This window comes from Tursiops truncatus, chromosome 14, assembly GCF_011762595.2.
Source record: "Tursiops truncatus isolate mTurTru1 chromosome 14, mTurTru1.mat.Y, whole genome shotgun sequence".
NCBI lineage: Eukaryota > Metazoa > Chordata > Mammalia > Artiodactyla > Delphinidae > Tursiops > Tursiops truncatus.
The window spans coordinates 49,834,549-49,855,445 of NC_047047.1; the positions used below are offsets into that span (position 1 = coordinate 49,834,549).

The 20,897-nt window shown below is 35.7% G+C and overlaps 1 protein-coding gene across 2 annotated transcripts in view; it reads left to right on the forward strand.

Annotated features, from left to right (window-relative positions):
• The window catches only part of FBXO11 (F-box protein 11), a 99,996-nt gene that overhangs the window by 74,826 nt on the left and 4,273 nt on the right, over positions 1 to 20,897 (forward strand). The window contains exons 4-18 of one of the 2 annotated variants that reach the window (XM_073791374.1): positions 106 to 247; positions 2,394 to 2,523; positions 3,364 to 3,447; positions 3,529 to 3,661; positions 4,798 to 4,904; positions 4,991 to 5,102; positions 5,185 to 5,291; positions 5,371 to 5,508; positions 13,817 to 14,034; positions 15,482 to 15,567; positions 16,406 to 16,500; positions 17,428 to 17,550; positions 17,633 to 17,718; positions 18,359 to 18,435; positions 18,529 to 18,672. In XM_073791374.1, the coding sequence (XP_073647475.1) occupies positions 106 to 247; positions 2,394 to 2,523; positions 3,364 to 3,447; positions 3,529 to 3,661; positions 4,798 to 4,904; positions 4,991 to 5,102; positions 5,185 to 5,291; positions 5,371 to 5,508; positions 13,817 to 14,034; positions 15,482 to 15,567; positions 16,406 to 16,500; positions 17,428 to 17,550; positions 17,633 to 17,718; positions 18,359 to 18,435; positions 18,529 to 18,672 (1,782 nt within the window). Of the gene's footprint in view, positions 1 to 102; positions 248 to 2,393; positions 2,524 to 3,363; positions 3,448 to 3,528; positions 3,662 to 4,797; positions 4,905 to 4,990; positions 5,103 to 5,184; positions 5,292 to 5,370; positions 5,509 to 13,816; positions 14,035 to 15,481; positions 15,568 to 16,405; positions 16,501 to 17,427; positions 17,551 to 17,632; positions 17,719 to 18,358; positions 18,436 to 18,528; positions 18,673 to 20,897 lie in introns of both variants that reach the window. The other variant, XM_033838575.2, reaches the window with a different exon arrangement.

Consider the following 20,897-nt stretch of genomic DNA (forward strand, 5'->3'; position numbering starts at 1 on the left):
AGCTGTTCATTAGACAAAATGGAAATTGTGCTCTTTAAATAATGAGAAAGTCTTTGCTAGCATGATAGATTGTTTATATTCTGTTTGTTAATCTCTTTATAGCAGCACCTGCTGAACAGTATCTTCAGGAGAAACTGCCAGATGAAGTGGTTCTAAAAATCTTCTCTTACTTGCTGGAACAGGATCTTTGTAGAGCAGCTTGTGTGTGTAAACGCTTCAGTGAGCTTGCTAATGATCCAATTTTGTGGTAAGTGAAAATTTATTTCTTATTATCTTGAGATATATTACTTGTTGCCCAAAATGCTGTAGATGGTAGGAAATTTGGAGTGTGAGTTGATGGTTACAATTAAATAGTCAGAAGAAAATTAGAATGCTTATAAATTCCAAGTTAACTATTTATCACAAATGTTGGCTGTCAGTCCAGGCAGTGTTTTTTGTAATATATTTTTTATAAATTTATTTATTTATTTTGGCTGCGTTGGGTCTTCGTTGCTGCGTGCAGGCTTTCTCTAGTTGCAGCGAGCAGGGGCTGCTCTTTGTTGTGATGTGCAGGCTTCTCATTGTGGTGGCTTCTCTTGTTGCGGAACACGGGCTCTAGGTTCACCAGCTTCAGTAGTTGTGGCTCGCGGGCTCTAGAGTGCAGGCCCAGTAGTTGTGGCACACGGGCTTAGTTGCTCCGCAGCATGTGGGATCTCCCCGGACGAGGGCTCAAACCCGTGTCCCCTGCATTGGCAGGCGGATTCTTAACCACTGCGCCACGAGGGAAGCCCAGGAGTGTTTTTAAAACAATAAAGAAGTACTTTTTCTGCTACTTGTCAGTTAAAAGCAACAGTGATTATGGGAAAAGTTTTTCATTCCATTGCTTTTTAGAAAGAGTATGAAGTCTGATTTAAAACAGCTAATTAATTAAATCTGATAGTTAGGTAAGACTGTAGATTTTGTATATCACTTTTGGAAAATAGTTTGGACATTTGTATTTTTGAACCATAAAATAGGCATACCCTGGTACTTGCCTAGTGGCGCAGTGGTTAAGAATCCGCCTGCCAATTCAGAAGACACAGGTTCGATCCCTGGTCCAGCAAGATCCCACATGCCGCAGAGCAGCTAAGCCCGTGTGCCACAATTACTGAGCCTGTGCTCTAGAGCCGCGAGCCACAACTACTGAAGCCCACGCGCCTAGAGCCGGTGCTCTGCAGCAAGAGAAGCCACTGCAATGAGAAACCCGTGCACCGCAACAAAGAGTAGCCCCCACTCACTGCAACTAGAGAAAGCTCGCACACAGCAACAAAGACCCAATGCAGCCAAAAAAAAAGAGAAAAGCATGCCCTTTGACCCAGCAATTCCACTTCTGAAAATTTGTTTACCCTATTTACAAATTTTTCATAATAGCATAGTTAACAGTGGGGGGAAATTAGAAATAATGGAAAAGTCTAGCAATAAGGGATGGGACTAAAAGTAAACAATGTAATGTCTACTTAGAGGGTTGTGATATAGTCATTAACAGTGATTTTTACAGTTTTTAATAACATAGGAATATGCTATGTTATAAAAAGTAAAAAGCAGAATACAGAATTTTATGTGTTACAGTCACAACTGTTATAAGTGAAAAAGACTGTAAGGAAATACAGTAGACTGTTTAGGTTATCATTATACATTTCTGTATTTTACAACAGCTTATATGTATTACTTCTATGATGCTAAAAATAAGGTACACCTTAAATTTAAGAAAAAATTATGTTTGTGTTAGAAAGGAAAAAGAACGAAGAGCAGAAGAAGAAACATTTTGCTTTGTACAAGAAGTTATAATAGTTATTATCACTCCATTTCTAAGATTTGATGGTTCTTGATAGGACATAAATGAAGCAGCATCATTATTTTTCATCATTATTTAAAATAATCCTTTTAAATTGAAACTGAGGCTTCCCTGGTGGCGCAGTGGTTGAGTGTCCGCCTGCTGATGCAGGGGACACGGGTTTGTGCCCCGGTCCGGGAGGATCGCACATGCCGCGGAGCAGCTGGGCCCGTGAGCCATGGCCGCTGAGCCTGCGCGTCCGGAGCTTGTGCTGCACAACGGGAGAGGCCACAACAGTGAGAGGCCCGCGTACCGCAAAAAAAAAAAAAAAAAAGAAGAAAATTGAAACTGTATGTGGCTTTTACAGTAAGAGTGGCTTTTATTTTCGCCTGACTAAACAGTCAGATTTTAAAGAATTGACACTTATTCTTTTGGATGGACTGTGTTTTATATGCAGTTACATTGTTTTAGACAAAAATTTTATTTTTACATTTAAAATTCTGCTTTTTCATATTCCTAGAAGTTTTTGAGGCCTCAAATAATTTTTATAGTTGTTTAAAGGACATTTTATGAAGAAATCTTCATTCCTTTCCCCCTTCAGGAAACGATTATACATGGAAGTATTTGAATATACCCGCCCTATGATGCATCCTGAACCTGGCAAATTCTACCAGATTAATCCAGAAGAATATGAACATCCAAATCCTTGGAAAGAGAGTTTCCAGCAGTTGGTATGAAGTATAAATGGAAAACACTGATTTATATTATATATTTTAAATAAAAGTTCCTTTTTAAAAATTTAAACTCAAGAATAGGTTTCAAGGGAATTCCCTGGCAGTCCAGTGGTTAGGACTCCACGCTTTCACTACTGAGGGCCTGGGTTCAGTCCCTGGTCAGGGAACTAAGATCCCAGAAGACTCATGGCACCGCAAAAAAAAAAAAAACAGAATAGGTTTCAAGTCAGTGGACATTTATCAACCAACAAAAAAGTCAACAATTCTTTTCACTACTGACATATTTATTAATCATTTAAACAGTAGCAGTAAGTATCAGTAGCCTGAGAGCAGTTACACTTTCTCTGGATCTGTTTGAACTTACATTTAAATTATTACCGTTGAGTAGTTATTTAAAGTTTCACATTTAGCTTAATTTTCACATGGTCCTTTACGAATGGTTCCCAGCTAAGGGTGATTTTGCTCCACAGGGGATGTTTGGCATTGTCTGGAGACATTTTTGGTTGTCACAGCTGGAGAAGAGACTGCTACTGATACATGGTGGTTAGAGTCCAGGGATGCTACTAAACATCCTACAGAGGATAGCCCTCACAACAAAGAATTATCTGTTCCAAAATATCAGTAGTGCTGAGGTTGAAAAACCATGTCCTATTTACTGGATATTACTGAGTCATAAACTGTTCTAGATTTTACATTGCAGTATGCAACAGAAAATTTGTTGGACTGATAATTGTTTTTGATAATTAATGAGAAATTCATATAGTACTAAATTAATTTAGACTGTAGTGTTTATGTTAGTAGTCAGTATTTGTTTTTTTGTTTTTTTTGATGTTTTAGTATAAAGGTGCGCATGTAAAGCCAGGATTTGCTGAACATTTCTACAGTAACCCTGCAAGATACAAAGGAAGAGAAAATATGTTGGTATGTTTGATTTGTCTTTTTCTAATATTTAAAATGATGATCTTACAGTTCTGTACTGACTTTTTTCTTTTTTTTTTTTAGTATTACGATACAATTGAAGATGCTCTTGGTGGAGTACAAGAAGCTCATTTTGATGGACTTATCTTCGTTCATTCTGGAATATATACTGATGAATGGATATATATTGAATCTCCAATCACTATGATTGGTGCAGGTACGTGTAAATGCATTGTCATTAGAATTTTAATATTTTATTTACATGATGGGTTTTTAAAATGCTAGTTACTTAAAATCCAGATGAACCATGATAATATCTTAATTGTAGAAAAAAATAGGAAATATCATGTATATTTTATATGATGGAAATGAAAACTTTAGAGTTCAGAAATTATAAATGTACCTATTTCTTTTTGGGGGGATGTGTATATTTCTTGATGTCAGTACTTTGTCCAGCTGCTTTAGTTGATCATTAGAGAAAAATATTGGTTAATTTTATCTTTTATTTGAAAATACAGAGGATAATGTTTTTATTGCTGTATTTTTAATGAAACAAATGTACTTTTAAAATACTTTCTGTACTGTTTCAAAGCTGTTTTTATGGTCAGGTTTCTAAGAATAAATGTAGTAGTTGTTGAGCACTGATCAGTTATTTGAAGATTTATGGTATATCTGATTTTTTTAAGGATACTGTAGTACGAGACCATTTTAAGATAACTAGTTAATTGTTACTAGTTAATGAAATTTGCATTTACTGCTCTTTCTTCCCTCCCCCATTTCCACCTCAAAGAAAAGTAGGAGAAAGTATAGAAAAATTTTGCCTACTGATTTCCATTACTTTCCAAATCAAGGCCAGTATTGGAAATAAGTTTAAATAAAGAAGTTTCTCTCTTTCTCTCCCTGCTCATCATCCCTTTCTTTCTTCTCCCTGAGCCTCGTTTTCTGGTGCTGCTGGTTGTGATTTGGTTTCCACAAGAAACCCACTTTTTAATATGCCATTGCATTTGATATTAAATACTATTTGTAGTTGAATCTTAATAGAAGTATTACTATACATGGATTTGTGTATAATGGTACTCAGATAATGTCCATGTTAAGTATGACTGCCTTATGAAGGCCAATGAAACATAGTTATCTATCTGATAAAATGAATATTAGTCCTATCTACTCAATATTAATGTTCTTTAAAAGTTCCCTCTCCAAAAAATGTACCCAATTTAAAAGCCGTAAAAAGGGCAGTACTGAATTATTAGTTTTATGGCAGAGTATTTTTACTGATTAAAAAAGTAATTTTTAAATGTCCATTCTATCTGTCTGATAAAGGTAATATACTTTAAAATATTTTCTTCGTAGCACCTGGAAAAGTAGCAGACAAAGTTATAATTGAAAACACTAGAGATTCAACCTTCGTTTTTATGGAAGGTTCCGAGGATGCTTATGTTGGATATATGACAATAAGGGTAAGACATTTTTAAATTTTTAAGTATGTATGTGGAAATCATTAAGGCAGTGGTTGTTTATTTCAAACAAAATTTCTACTTTTCAGTTTAACCCTGATGACAAATCTGCTCAACACCACAATGCACACCACTGCTTGGAGATTACAGTAAATTGTAGCCCTATTATTGATCACTGTATCATCCGAAGTACATGTACAGGTTAGTGTTCCCGTTACGTCTTATTATAAAATGAGTCACTGTGTTGCCCAGTAGGTTTTTAAATAAATTATTTGTCTTACAGTTGGCTCTGCAGTATGTGTTAGTGGTCAAGGAGCATGTCCCACTATCAAGCACTGTAACATCAGTGACTGTGAAAATGTTGGACTTTATATAACAGACCATGCACAGGTATTTTTTAATTTTGTGGGTTTTTTTCTTTTTTCTTTTTTTAGCTCTACTGATGTTTATTTCTGGTTAATTGTTGTAGGGAATATACGAAGATAATGAAATCTCCAATAATGCTTTAGCTGGGATTTGGGTTAAAAATCATGGAAACCCAATTATTAGACGGAATCATATTCATCATGGACGTGACGTTGGTGTGTTCACATTTGATCATGGCATGGTAAGAACATTTATTCTTAATAGAAAAATTGACGTCATATCAGTTAAAATTTCAAATAGGTGTCAGCATTTTATCATCACCAAAATGCTGAATTGAAAAGTGTAGGCTTAAAAGATTTCAGCATTATGTTCTAAAGTCAGTATGCAGTATGAATTCTATAAATTCTTGAATCTAACATTATATATATGTACGGAAGATGGAGTCCTTAGGGAATTGATGTGATCTTTGAGGGGAGTAAGGTCTAATCCAGTAGTTCTCAAATGTAACTGTGCATAAAAATCACCCAGACACAATAAATCAGAATTTTTAAGGACGGGGCCCAGGATATGCGTTTTTTGATAAGCACCATAAGTGAGTTTAATGCAGGTTGTAGACTACACTTGGAGAGACAATAGTTTCATCATTAGTTTGACTTCATTTCATTCCTCTTAAATTTTTTTTAACTGGTAGAACTTTAATAAGAAATACAGTGATGATAATACATCAGTTCTAAAATTCTTATGCAGTTAGGCATCTTTATATGGATGATATTATGTTTTAGTTACTACTATGTCATTTTACACAATTTTATAGAGACATGACTTTTTGAGCTCTCTTAGGCCAAAAGTAATGTTCTTGGGTGCCTATTCAGGTATTCTTTTCATTTAATTATAATTTTTATTTTTTTGCCGCTCTGCACAGCTTGTGGGATCTCAGTTACCCCACTAAGGACTGAACCCGGGCCCTCGGCAGTGAGAGCACAGTGTCCTAACCACTGGACCGCCAGGGAATTCCCTAATGTCTAATTTTTGTTGAAGTAATTTTCAAGTCCTAGTATAGCATTGGCAACATTTTTTATTACGAAGTCAGAGCTAGGAGAGGAGGTTTGACGTGGTGACAAACAAGGATATGGTGAAGTTTTATTGCTATTATATGATATTAATCACGCAACTTTGGAACGTTGAATTGACATCTACAAATTGTCAGCGAAGGAAATTTTGTATTTCCATTTTTTGTGTCTAAAACCCTAATGCAGAGCTCTTTTTTTTAAAACTGAACTAGACCATGAGGAGTACCCTTTTATCAAGTTCTGATTAGTTGTAAATAATTTCAGACCGTCCAGCTTATTATATTCCTGGGGTAACCGTAACCTGAGAAAAACAGTTCACTTAAAACTCAGGCTATAGTTTGGGCCTGTAGATAAGAAAACACAGTGGAGATGACCACTTGCCCTTCTCCAGTTAGAATTTAAAAATTGACATATTTTTGCAAATTGTAGCTCTTTTTTCCAAGGAGTGGGGAAGAGGGGAGTTTGGGAATTGGGGAGTCTGGGCAAAGGTATGGAGGTTATCAAAACATAGGAGTCTTGAGAATTTGCCTCCCCGCCCCTTTGAGTGCCGCCCACATTGGCAGTAATTCTTTTTAAAAATTTTTTTTTTTAATTTATTTATTTTTTGGTCACGTTGTGCGGCATGCAGGATCTTAGTTCCCCAACCAGGAATTGAACCTGTGCCCCCTGCGTTGGGAGCACAGAGTCTTAACCACTGGACCACCAGAGAAGTTCTGGCAGTAATTCTTAAGTGGGGGCTTCCCTGGTGGCACAATGGTTAAGAATCCGCCTGCTAATGAAGGGGACACGGGTTCGAGCCCTGGTCGGGAAGATCCCACATGCTGCAAAGCAACTAAGCCTGTGCGCCACAACTACTGAGCCTGCACTCTAGAGCCTGTGTGCCACAATTACTGAAGCGCATGTGCCTAGAGCCCGTGCTCTGAAACAAGAGAAGCCACTGCAATGAGAAGCCCGCGCACCGCAAAGAAGAGTAGCCCCTGCTCACCACAACTAGAGAAAGCCCGCGCACAGCAATGAAGACCCAGTGCAGCCAAAAATAAAATAAATAAATTTATTAAAAAATAATAATTAAGTGGAATTCTAAATGGAGCTCGTATTTTTGTAATGGAACTATACTATGCTAATATTTCTTTGCCTGTGTTGCCTTCAGACTTTGTCCCAGAGTTACCTACAATTCAAGTATCATATTTATGCATGCCTCTGGTCTCATTCACAAATGATTTGAGGTACCAAAATAACTTTAACCTGAGTAAATTTCCACATTTTTAAAAGACCTAATGCTGATGGTCAGTTACTAAAATTCATTATAATAATTTACTCTTCACCCCCCCAATACAGTTTACTTTTTATAGATTCAGGTTTATAAATTTTATAACTTTTTTAAAAAGCAAATCTTAGCCAGTCCTGTAGATAGATAGATAGATAGATATTAAGGATTGATGAAGAGATTTGTAAGGTATTATAGATTTATAAAGGAAGGATGGAAAAAAAGTATATCTTGGGCCTCTCTCATCTGTTTTAGTATTGTGATACAATCCTTTAAAATCCTTTGGTAGAATGTTCTTTCATTCCAAGTATTCTTTGTGTCAGCTGCCCATGATTGGTAGGATGACATCACTAAGGTTAACCTTTTAAAGTTTGACTTTGTTTTCTGTAGAATTTCAGAGGACATCAGAATAAACATTTAAACTAGTTTCTGTACTGTTCTCTATCTTTATATATATTTATATTTATTGTTCTCTGAAATTGTCTTTCCTTTTCCTTGTCTATGACTTACTTAGAATTTAAACTCCTGTATTGGCAAGAATGAATCATGAAAGAATTTTTACTTTTTTATTTTAAAGAAATTAATGTTTTTGTTAAAATATTACATGCCCAGTATAAAAGACAAACCTAGAATTTTAAAGGGTATGACTAGACTTTGTCATTGTTAACTGCATGTTTAAACTTTGAATACAGTATGAACTCCCCCTTTGAAAACTGATGAAAATACTTTATATTTCAACCCATTTCTACTCCATCATTTTTATTCTTATTTTTCTTTTGTAAAGCTTTATAACATTTACATTCCTACAGTTATTGGTCTATATTTATATTTATTTACCTTCAGTCCTTTTATCACAGTTTTTCCATTCCTGAATTTTAAAATTTTGGCTCATTCTTGGTATGGCCATTTTGTCATCTAGCTGTTTTGATTTTATTTTTAAAAGAAAGCCTTATGGGTATTGTAGCTTGAATTCTTGCCCCTTGAGAATGCCTACCATTTACCTTTTAACTTGGCTGAGTATACAGTTTTTTATTATACTTTCTTGCCCTCAGAATTGTGTAGTCATTTTTATATTTCTAGAATTGAGTGTGACAGAAGTCTGAGATCATTCTGGGTTTTTTTTTTTCTTTCTGGTGGGATTTGCTTTTCTACTTCAGTATCCATATGTTGTTGTTAATGTTGTGTTGTTTTAATTTTTACTGTTTTTCTGACCATATGTTCCTTTCTTTAGAAACTTGGCTATTTTCTCTATTACTTACATTGCTCTGTATTGCTTTGTTCTTTTCCTTTAAATTTTGTGTGATTTCCTCAAATCTGTGTCTCTTACTATGTCTACATAGTTTTGTCTCTTTTCTGTTTTGTTTCCAATGTGGTTTTCATCTCTGATTTCTTTAATGTATTTTTGTTTTATGGAATCCTTCTAGCATATGTAAAATTAGAGACAATAGTATAATGAATTCCCATGTATATCCGTCCTCCACGTTCAAAAACTTTCAGCTCATGGTCAGTTTTGTTTCATCTGTACCTCCTCATACATTGCTTATTTTCTTCTTTACTCTGAATTATCTTGAAGCAAATCCCAGACATCATCATTTCATCTGTAAATATTTCAGCATATATGTCTTTCTTTAAAAGATGGGATTCCTTCTTTTTCTTTTACATAACAATGCCAGTCTCACTGCTAAAAGTAATTTTTCTATCAGTGTTTACAGTTCCCCAGTTCTTTGTTTTTTGTTGTTTAATGTTCAATCTATTACAGAGTGTTATTTTCATAAAGTAAAATTAAAATACCATAGCAGTGCCAAATTGCTATAAAATTTTTGAGACATTTATTCTAAGTTTATGAGTTTAACTCATGATAGATTGACAGTTGACAGACTGTAGAAATATGGTTTTCCTCTCCTTTCATTTCACTTCGGATAGTCCCCCTTAGATAGGAAATACAAGTTTTAGGTGATAGAAATTGCACATTAGTGTGTTTCTTCTTCAGATTTACTTCGTGTGCCTAAATTATTTTTATGAAAATATTACTATGAGAGTATTTCCTTCCTCTCCTGTGTTCTGTTCGGAACACTAGATCTCACTACTTTAGTAAAAGATCATTGGCTAGGCTTGCTTATTAGAACAGTTACTTGCGGGCTTCCCTGGTGGCGCAGTCGTTAAGAATCTGCCTGCCAAGGAGGGAGGGAGACGTAAGAGGGAAGAGATATGGGGACATATGTATATGTATAACTGATTCACTTTGTTATAAAGCAGAAACTAACACACCATTGTAAAGCAATTATACTCCAATAAAGATGTTAAAAAAAAAAAGGAATCTGCCTGCCAATGCAAGGGACACAGGTTCGAGTTCTGGTCTAGGAAGATCCCACATGCCGCAGAGCAACTAAGCCCGTGTGCCACAACTACTGAGCCTGCGCTCTAGAGCCCACGAGCCACAACTACTGAAGCGCGTGCGCCTAGAGCTTGTGCACCGCAACGAAGAGTAGCCCCTGCTCTCCACAGCTAGAGAAAAGCCCATGCGTAGCAACGAAGATCCAATGCAGCCAAAAATAAATAAATAAAATAAATTTATTTAAAAAAGAAAAAAGAACAGTTACTTGGGGAAACACCTTGCTTAAAGGTGTACGGTAACATTTGCTCTCAGCACCTTATTCTTCCTTATCCAGATATCACAGTATTTGGCAAGTGTTTGATTGATTATAGTTTGGAGTTGTAGACATTTATTTCAATGAAGGTAGCATATTTTTTTCTCTTTACTTTTCATTCTTTTTTTTGTTTTATTTGGAGAGTTCTAAGAGAAACTCTTGAATGCCTTTCACCCTATTTATATTTAATAAATATTTTTAATATTTATTTAATAAAGATTTCTCTTCAAAAAATTTTAATGAAAAAATACTTAATCTCACCTTTTATTTTTATATCAGTGTTAAGTTTGTAACTTGAGAGAATGATAATTTTCAAGGACTTATTGTAATGTATATGGCAGAGATTTAGAAATGCTTGGGCTGAAAAGTTAACAACCTCTTATTTTAAAATATAGAAGAAGCTCTTAGCAATCTGGTATCTTCTGGTAGGGAAATAAATCATTTTATAATATGGGGTAGTCCGGTAGAATGTCTGTGCCTTTGGAGTTCTATATTTGTGTTGGAGCTTTTGTGGTTTGCATCTTAAGAGGCAAAGTAGAGTTCTGTTTTCTACTTAACAGTCCTGTATTATTAGACCATTTTGCACTAAAGGCATTTCTTAACAAAACAGGTGCACTTCATTAAATGTGCTTTAAAGCAAAATTACATTAACTGAATCCTTTAATCCATAATAGATAGGTTTTCTTCTGATATTATAAAACTATAAGTCAATCAGTTGTTCCCTTCTGAATGTAATAAAATCACCATTGTAGCAATGTAAGAGGCTTCTGGTTTTAAGAGCATGAAGGAAAAAATTTTTTTTCTTTTCGAAAAAATTTGGCTACTTTCTTTTCTTGAAAATTACCTTAAAACAAAAACTACAGATTAAAACTCCCATCTCTGATGGAACTAGGGGATATTTTTAACCTCTAATCTAAATTACAGTATGGTAAAATGACCATGTGACTATGACCATAGCAACCAGTTCAGATTAGAGCAGATTTTATAATGGGGGCCTCTGGACAAGGGAAAATGAAGAGAGGGGGACTGCTGTTTGCCTTAGTAAACTTGTGGATCTATTTGACTCTCCTAGGTGTGCAAAATTGAAACCTAAAGAAAACAGAGAGGGCATTCCCTGGTGGTCCAGTGGTAAGGACTCTGCGCTTTCACTGCTGAGGGCGAGGGTTCAGTCCCTGGTCAGGGAACTAAGATCCTGCAAGCCGTGCAGTGTGGCCAAAAAAGAAAGAAAACAGAGAAAGAGCATCCATGCATTTGAAAATTTTTTAGTAGGTATACTGTAGCAAAGTATACTTGCAGTACTATATGTTGAACTAGTATAGCCAGGACATGACACTACCTGTTACTGCAGTCTTCATGGAAGCTCAGTAAATAGCATACCTTTTCCTGCCGCATTCTGAACAAATTAAGAAATCAAAGGGACTTCCCTGTGGCGCAGTGGTTAAGAATCGGCCTGCCAATGCAGGGGACACGGGTTCGAGCCCTGGGCCAGGAAGATCCCACACGCCGTGGAGCAACTAAACCTGTGTGCCACAACTACTGAGCCTGTGCTCTAGAGCCCACGAGCCACAACTACTGAGCCTGTGTACCGCAATTGCTGAAGCCCATGAGCCTAGAGCCTGTGCTCTGCAACAAGAGAAGCCATGACAGTGAGAAGCCCGCGCACCGCAATGAAGAGTAGCCCCTGCTCGCCACAACTAGAGAAAGCCCGCGTGTAGCAGTGAAGATCGAACACAGCCAAAAATAAATAAATAAAGTAAATTAATTAAAAAAAAAAATCCCAACTGGATTTCTTAAAAAAAAATCAAAGCCATGAAGTAGCATGAAGAGGCTGAAATATCAACTTCATTACTCTTAGAGGTTAAATCGGAAGATACAACATAGAATGAGAACCAAATAAGCCTGTTTAACTGAATCCCAAAATGAAATAGGCTTATTTCACAGGCGGTATTCATGGGGTAGTAACAGAAGGCATGTTCCCTAAGGGCAGCTCATTTCCATGAGGAAAAGGGTGAAGCTGAATTGAGCATACTCAGTTTATTCTTTCCCAAGTTTACCATTCAGACATGTCATGCAACTCCTGGCAGAGAGAGACAAGTTGCACTCTCTTCTCAATGATGAAAATACCAGAAATGTTGAATTGTTCCAGTCTGACATTAAGCTCTTTCAACCTAGCCTCTTTTAGAATTTGTTTTTCTTTCTTTGATGCTCAGTTTTGCCATAGTAGTCTATATACATACACGTGGTGTCCATCCATTTTTATGTGGTATAAAATCAAAGAAGAAAAAACTTTTTTTATATTTTAAGAAGCCATTTTTGATGCAATCCCCCAATTTTTTTTAAAAGAATAAGATTATAACCTATATGTTAACAGGTAAGTTATAAGTGATTTGTACTTTATTTGTGGAAAATGAAACCTGAAAACTACTTCTAAATGTTATTCTCAGAGGACCATTTTCTTAAAGAGTTAATTATGTAGTGTATTAGAATACTCAGAATTACATCCTGTTTTAATACTGAATTTGGCAAAAAGCCCTACTTTGAGTGCTTACAATGTGTAAAGTTTTATATAGATGCTCCAGAAGTTAGTGTAGTCCTTTCTCTTCAGGAGCTTATGATCAGGTAAAAATGGATATGGCAAATACAGTATAAGGCAGTACCTGGAAGTAGCATAAGAAAATACTTACTGCTAAAGGGAATTTAAAGAGAGAACACATTCACTTTTTGAAAGGAGATAGACGAGGAGGATGAAATGGCTTTTAGAAGTGCCATCTTATAACTATCTCATTTTTTCCTCTAACCTTCAGTCTGATTGAGTCTTAGAATTTAGGATATCAGTATTACAGTAACGTTTATCCTCACTAGAAAATAAGTAAATTTATCTGTTATAGAAAATTTAAGAAGTTTAGAGAAGTATAAAGGATACCATAAGCATCCATAATACCACTACTCATTTAATCACGCTCATATTCTTTTTTCATCCTTCAAGTTGTTTTTCTTCAAATACAATTGACATCATACTGAATGTAGTCTATCTTGAAGTATATACTGTTCTTTTCATTTAACATGATAGTATGTGTAACATGAACATAAGCCTTCACAACATTTTATTGAGCTAGTTCCCTGTTGGGCTAAGATGAACATTATTTTGTGTGTCTTTTTCTGTAGTCTCTGATTATGTCCTTGGGTCAACTTTTTAGAAGTTGATTTCTTGGGGCATTTTTAAGGCTATGAGAGTTTATTTTCTTTAGTACTTAAATAAACTTTTTGTTGAAGGATATATATTCTTACTGGTAATGGTATTTACGTCCATTTATCGGATAAATCTTCCCCTATTTTTCTTTCCTGGGTTTGAATATACTCACATTAATTAGAGAATTTATAGTTCTCTGTTTTACTAAAACATTTAAAATATGTATCATTTGAAATTTAGTATATATCTGTCTGTTTCATTCTTAACTCTTGAACATTTCTGATAATTTTGAGGTATACATTAAAAAGACTTTTTAATGTCATTTCTTTTTGGAAAGTAGCTTTACCTACAGGTTTAATTTCTCTATTTTCCAGGGTTACTTTGAAAGTTGCAACATACACAGAAACAGGATAGCAGGCTTTGAAGTAAAAGCTTATGCTAACCCCACAGTGGTTCGATGTGAAATTCATCATGGGCAGACTGGAGGAATATATGTTCATGAAAAAGGAAGAGGACAGTTCATTGAAAATAAAATCTATGCAAACAACTTTGCAGGTGTATGGATTACCTCAAATAGTGACCCAACAATAAGGTATTTATATATAATTATGGATGGAAATTATGTTTTCACTTTATGTTTCATGCTATAAGAAAAGTTAAGGTACTTAGCTTTAACTCTGTTTTTCCTAGACACCTGACTACTATAAAATAGATTTTCCTAGTAAAAGTCTGTGCATCTGAATGAGCATAGCTATTGCATTTATTTTGAGGTGTTCTGTTTGTTTTTTATCCATGATGTAAGCCATGTAAGATACTTCTTATGAAAAATTGAAAATGCTGTGATTTTTATTTTAAATTCATCAGACTGCATTATAGATGAGTAAATAGGGCTGTGATCTTCCCTTGAAATCTGAATGACCTTTTTTTTTCCCCCTGAGAGTCAGCAGATAGAATAACCCAGGAAATTAATTATCTCAAAGATACTTAGACCAAGAATAACAGAGAGTCAAAACTTCAAGCTGTCACCTTTCTTTAATAGTTCCTACCACTTCCTCTGGCCACAGTAAGGAAACAAACAGATCCAGTCTTGAAGGCATTGGCTAAGACTGTAGAACAGAGCTATTATAATTTAATCAAAGACCATGAATTATTTTTGTCACATTTTTTTCCACTAGCTTTATAAAAGTTGATTATGTGATTGCCATCTTAATTACTATTCAGCAAATGTGTATAGATGAGCTAAGAAAAGTTCTTTTAAATGGATTAGCTTTTTTTTTTTTAATCTTAATAGGTTTTGGGTTTTTTGTTGTTGTTTTTGTTTTGTTTTTTTGACCGCGCAGCTTGTGGGATCCTAGTTCCCTGACCAGGGATCGGATCCAGACCCCCTGCAGTGGAAGCGTGGAGTCCTAACCACTGGACCACCAGGGAACTCCCTGATTTAGCTCTTCTGAGTTGATTTTTTTTTTTTTTTTGCCAACGTTGGGGGAAGATGTGGAATCTTTTTTTAAATTTATTTTTATTTTTGGCTGTGTTGGGTCTTCGTTTCTGTGCGAGGGCTTTCTCTAGTTGCAGCAAGCCGGGGCTACTCTTCATCGCGGTGCGCGGGCCTCTCACTATCGCGGCCTCTCTTGTTGCGGAGCACAGGCTCCAGACGTGCAGGCTCAGTAGTTGTGGCTCACAGGCCTAGTTGCTCCGCGGCATGTGGGACCTTCCCAGACCAGGGCTCAAACCTGTGTCCCCTGCATTGGCAGGCAGATTCTCAACCACTGCACCATCAGGGAAGCCCGAGGTGAATTTTTAAGAATGCTATTTCGTCTCAAATACTAGGTGGCTTTTCCAAAGATTTAAGTCTTAGAAAGAACTGGAAGGGAAATCACCTACTCCCTCATTTCATAGATTAAGAAACTGAGGCCCATAGAAGTTAAATAATTTTCTAAGGTCACATAAACATCAGTGGCCTTACGATTATTGTATAAAACAAGCAAGTTTTCTGAATAGATGCTTTTTTGTGTTTTGGGTTTTTTTCCACATAATTATAGGGGCAATTCTATATTTAATGGAAATCAAGGTGGAGTTTACATCTTTGGTGATGGACGAGGCCTTATTGAAGGAAATGACATTTATGGTAAGCATGTCGTTTTCTATAAAATTTTAGAGCTTGGCCTGTGTTCCTGACATTAGCAAAAGGACCGCTTGGAAACGTTCTGAGTAGGAGAACTGATCCGGTTTCTTTAAATTCTCAATAAAGATTATTCTGTGACATTTATTCACTTAACAAACATTTACTGAGTACCTTCTAAGTACTAAGCAGTATTCTACATAACAGGGATAAAAATAAAACTTAAGACCCTGGTCTCACAGAGTATCTATGATTCTCTTACATTCACGCCATTGTTTAACAGTTAATAAATTATTTCTGTGACAGTTTAATACACTTCGGTACTAATTAGAAAGGGAAAACCCTTATTCCTCATTAAAACTTCTGAGGTATTAATTCAGGAAACAATTATTAGCTATCTATGTGCTAGACACTGAAATGTTCCTGGGCTTCCTCTTTTGCTAACACTTACTGGATAATACTTACATAAAGCTTACTCAGTGCCAGGCACTTTTTTGAGCACCTTTCCTGAATTAAGTCATGTAATATTTACATCAACCCTGTGAAGTAGACACTATTAAATATCCCCACTTACTGATCAGGAAAACAAAGGCACCAAGAGGTTAAGCAGCTTATTCAAAGTTACTTAACAGCCTGGCTGTAGAGTCTTTGGTCTTAACCACTATACCTATACTGCCTACAGTCCTTCTGCATCTTCTTTACACTCCTAGTTCCTTTAGTTTTGTCTTGGAATGCTCATGGATCATAAGTATCTTTCTGAATATGACATATTTCACAGAACTGTGCTCTTACTGTGTTCCATTAGGCTCCATATGTTGATATTGTAACTTTTATTTTTAAATAGGCAATGCATTAGCAGGAATTCAGATTAGGACAAACAGTTGTCCAATTGTTCGACATAACAAAATTCATGATGGCCAGCATGGTGGAATTTATGTGGTAAGTTAATGAATACAGTTCTAGAATCTCATTCATCAAAATCAGGGTAGAAAAGGGGGTGAGGGCAGAATTATGTCTACCTTTAGGTAGGCCATATTCAACTTTTTCTGTCTGCCAGTGTGTGAATGACTTAAAAGCTTCTAATTATAATTGGCAATATGGGCTGAACTCATAACAACAACTGCTTGGCAGTCTGAGTTATATTCGTTACACTGGGATTTTGCCAATGTGACTACCATAAGAGTCTCTGAAATTTTCCAGAAGTATTAAGTAAAATCATAATATCACTGAGTATTAATAATACTAGGCTTGAATATTTTTATCTTCTGAAAAAGCCAAACATTTGAATTTATATTGAAACATAATGTAAGCATCTTGCAAAGTTTAAAAACCTATGTATTAGTCCTATGTCTCCTGTCATCATGGTATCTGAAACTGTCACTCAAGTAAGAAAACGTAAAGGAGTTTCAGAAAGGTCCTTGTGTAATGCCAGGTGTGACTAATTTTTATTCACAGTTCTAGAAATATTCATGTCTTAAATCTTCTAAAAAAATTTTTAGTAACTTGAACCTTGTTTTGGAGTGATTTCGCCAGTGATAAGTTAAAATAACTATTAACTTCCTAGTGAGGGATCTTCAGTTTGTTATATATCTCAGAATAAAATAAGTTCTTTTGTTAAACAAAATTGAATGCTACTACTCTAAGATTTAAAAGTGCAAAACCACATAAAGAACAGTATAAAAACTCTGAGAGCTTAAACTTAGGTAGAGGCTATGTGAAAGAATGTTATCCATTTATCTCCTTATTCAGATTAAAAAACAAAAATTGAGATTTTTTTGGTCACAACCGTCTTAAAAGAGGGAATACACTATAAACTACTTGGTTTACACAAGATACATATTGTAAATCAATGTAACTTTTATTTAGCATGAGAAAGGACAAGGCGTAATAGAAGAGAATGAAGTCTACAGTAATACTCTGGCTGGGGTCTGGGTGACAACTGGCAGCACTCCAGTACTGAGAAGAAACAGGATACACAGTGGCAAGCAGGTAAGATTATGTTAGACTCTCGGGAAATATATTGTTTTGTAAACACTTTTTTTAATTTGAAAAATTATTTTTTTAATTTTAGGTTGGTGTTTATTTTTATGACAATGGACATGGAGTACTAGAGGACAATGATATCTATAATCATATGTATTCAGGGGTTCAGATAAGGTAAATGTTTTCATATTTGGCTTTCTTTGGGGAGGGAGTTGTATGTGAGGTAGGCATGGCGTACCCCAGTATAGTAGTCAGGTGTCTAGGAAAAACAGTAAGAGTTAAAGCTAAGCAATTAAGCATGGCTTAAATTGTCAGAATATAACTTTTCTTAGACTGGCTGAGGACAGCAGCCAATGGCACCTGACATGCTGTACCTGGCTTATTAAATGGGAGCTTCTGTTTTTATGCTATTTCCGCAAAAGTAATAGTTCTTACACCCCTCTTTCTTGTATATTAACAGTTTTTGGTTTGGAACTGTCGTACTCCTGATCATATAATTCAGTCCTTTATTTTATATATGAGGGGAGCATATAATAACAAAAGTTACTTAATCTAACCTCCTCAGTTTAGTTTACATATTAGGAGACTCTGTCGTAATAACATAATCTATAGCTAAGTGTGTTCTGTGGTAAATAGAATTAAGCAAAATTAAACCAGTTTCTTTACTGACAGACTTCTCAGAGCATCTTGAAGGTGATGCTTAATTATTTAGCTAATTCTTACTATGTTTAATGTGGGTTTTCCTACTGTTATCTAACATGGTATGTGGGAGTAGAAGCAATTGAAATGGCATTATTTTCTATTCTATCCATAGGACTGGAAGCAACCCCAAAATTAGACGCAACAAAATCTGGGGAGGACAAAATGGTGGAATTCTAGTTTATAATTCTGGTATGTTTAATCTTTTAATGTTTTTTTCTTGGTGCTATTAGTCTTTAGAAATATACTTTATAAATAACAAAACCTAAATTTTTGCATTTATAGGTCTAGGTTGTATAGAAGACAATGAAATATTTGACAATGCAATGGCTGGAGTCTGGATTAAGACAGATAGTAATCCTACACTAAGAAGAAATAAAATCCATGATGGAAGAGATGGTGGCATCTGTATATTTAATGGGGGTCGAGGTATTGTTGTTAATTTTGCATTAGTAAAAAACCCAGTTTTCCATTATTCTTCCATATCTTTAATGATCAATGACATTGCCATTTAATGTGTTATAAATGAGGGAATCACAGTCTTTTTCCTTATCAAGTCTCAAGATGGTTTAGGGGGTTAGTGCCTAGAGTTAAAGGAGAGAGATGTTTACAGAATTTTCCTTTTCCTTCAAGCCACCTTGAGTGTGCCACTTGTTAGCGAGGCTTTTTTAAGGTAGCAGAATTTGTTTACACCCTCTCTCTGGACCTTTTATTATTCAGAATAGTGATATGATTATAATAAACTTCAAAGTCAAGTTATAGAACTAGGTGTGGAAAATTAATTGGTCTGCGAATATATATAAATGTCTGTAGTAAATAAGGATTGCTTTGTACCTGTTCACAACTGTCTTCGTTGGAGAATGGAATTAAGCCAATATGTGCTCAGTTTGGTATCCATAAAGGTCAAATCACTTTACATTGAGGCAAAAGTTCACAGTCCCTGCCCCTTGCAAAGGCATAATTTGTTCATAGAGACTGGGAGAGACTGTCAAATGCAAATTATCACCATTCCTGAAACATCAGTAACCTAGCATTATACATATCTTGTATAGAAGGTTAGCTAGTCATTACTCTAATATACCAAGATTTAATCAACAGAATTTACTACTACCACCAAACAATGATGATTCCATTAATGACATAGACTCTCAAGGAGTTTATAATCTAGCAATTCAGTAAGTGACATTATCTCTGATAGGATTCTTTGTAAGATATAATGAGGAAACACAGTACAGAATGGTTGGTTTTATTTGTAAGGTGTTGGGAAGGGTTCTGGAGTAAAATCTTGAGCTGTGTCTTGAAAAATGAGTATTTACTGGTAAGTTGGGGGGTAGGGGTTTGAAGACCATTCCAAGTGTAGAAAGTATAGTTACTTCATTCTTTCATTTGTTATGTACATACTTACTAATTGAACATCACTGTAGCAAACACTGTGATACAGATGCTAAAAATAAAATGGTGAATAAAACAGTACTACATCCAGAAAGTTTATAGTCTAATAGAGTGGCACACTGTAAGCAAAAGTCTAAAGGAAACAAAGTGGTTTAGTAAGGCAAGAGATACTGAAAGTCGAGGCCAGAAAAGGGGGCAACGCCCAAATCGTAAAAAGCTTTGTTTATGTATACAGTATAATGAAAAGGCTTTGTATATATGCGGTACAGTTTGGACTACATCTTGGCAATAGCATTTGAGGAGGTTATAGTGGACATATGCAAGATTAGAGGCAGGGGGACTTCCCTGGTGGCGCAGTGGTTAAGACTCTGTGCTCCCAACGCAGGGTGCCTGGGTTCGCTCCCTGGTCAGGGAACTAGATCCCACATGCATGACGCAACTAAGAGTTCACATGCCATAACTAAGGACCCTGCCTGCCGCAACCAAGACCTGGTGCAGCCAAATAAGTAAATAAATATTAAAAAAAAAAAAAGATTAGAGGCAGGGTCTTGGAATAGTGTTTTCTAGGGGAAAGGGAATTTAGAGGTCAATACTGTGAACTACTACAGATGGATCAAATATGTACAGAAATAAAAACATATTTCATGTCTTCAGGGAGCAGAGAAACACTGGAACACAACTAAATATGATTCACTATACATAAGTAGATTTTATAGGAGTAATATTAACTAATACTTATTTAGTACTGTGTACTTTTACATGTGTTAACTAATTTAACCCTCAACATCCCTATGTGGTAGGTGCTATTATGCCCATTTTACAGATAAGGAAATTGAGACAAAGAGAAGGTAAGTAATTTTCCCATTCAGAGTTTGGAAGTGGTGAAGTCAGTATTTGAAGGCATGAAGTCTCATTCCTCAGCCCTCTTAATCATTGTTATCCTGCCAGCAGAGAATTAATAATTAATTTGATGGAGGAAAACTGAAAACCTCCCAGAGGAAGTGTCATTAAGAAGAAAGAGTACAGGACATTGCAGAAAGAAGAAATAATATAAACCAAAGGCATTAGGGATAAAAATGTATAGCATATTCAGAGTGTAGGTAATATAGTGAGACAGAGGAGCAGGTTGGGGGAATATTTTTTTTTCTTTTTTATAAATTTATTTATGCATGCATACATGCATGCAGGCTGTGTTGGGTCTTCCATTGCTGCGCGCGGGCTTTCTCTGGTTGCGGCGAGCGGGGGCTACTCTTTGTTGCGGT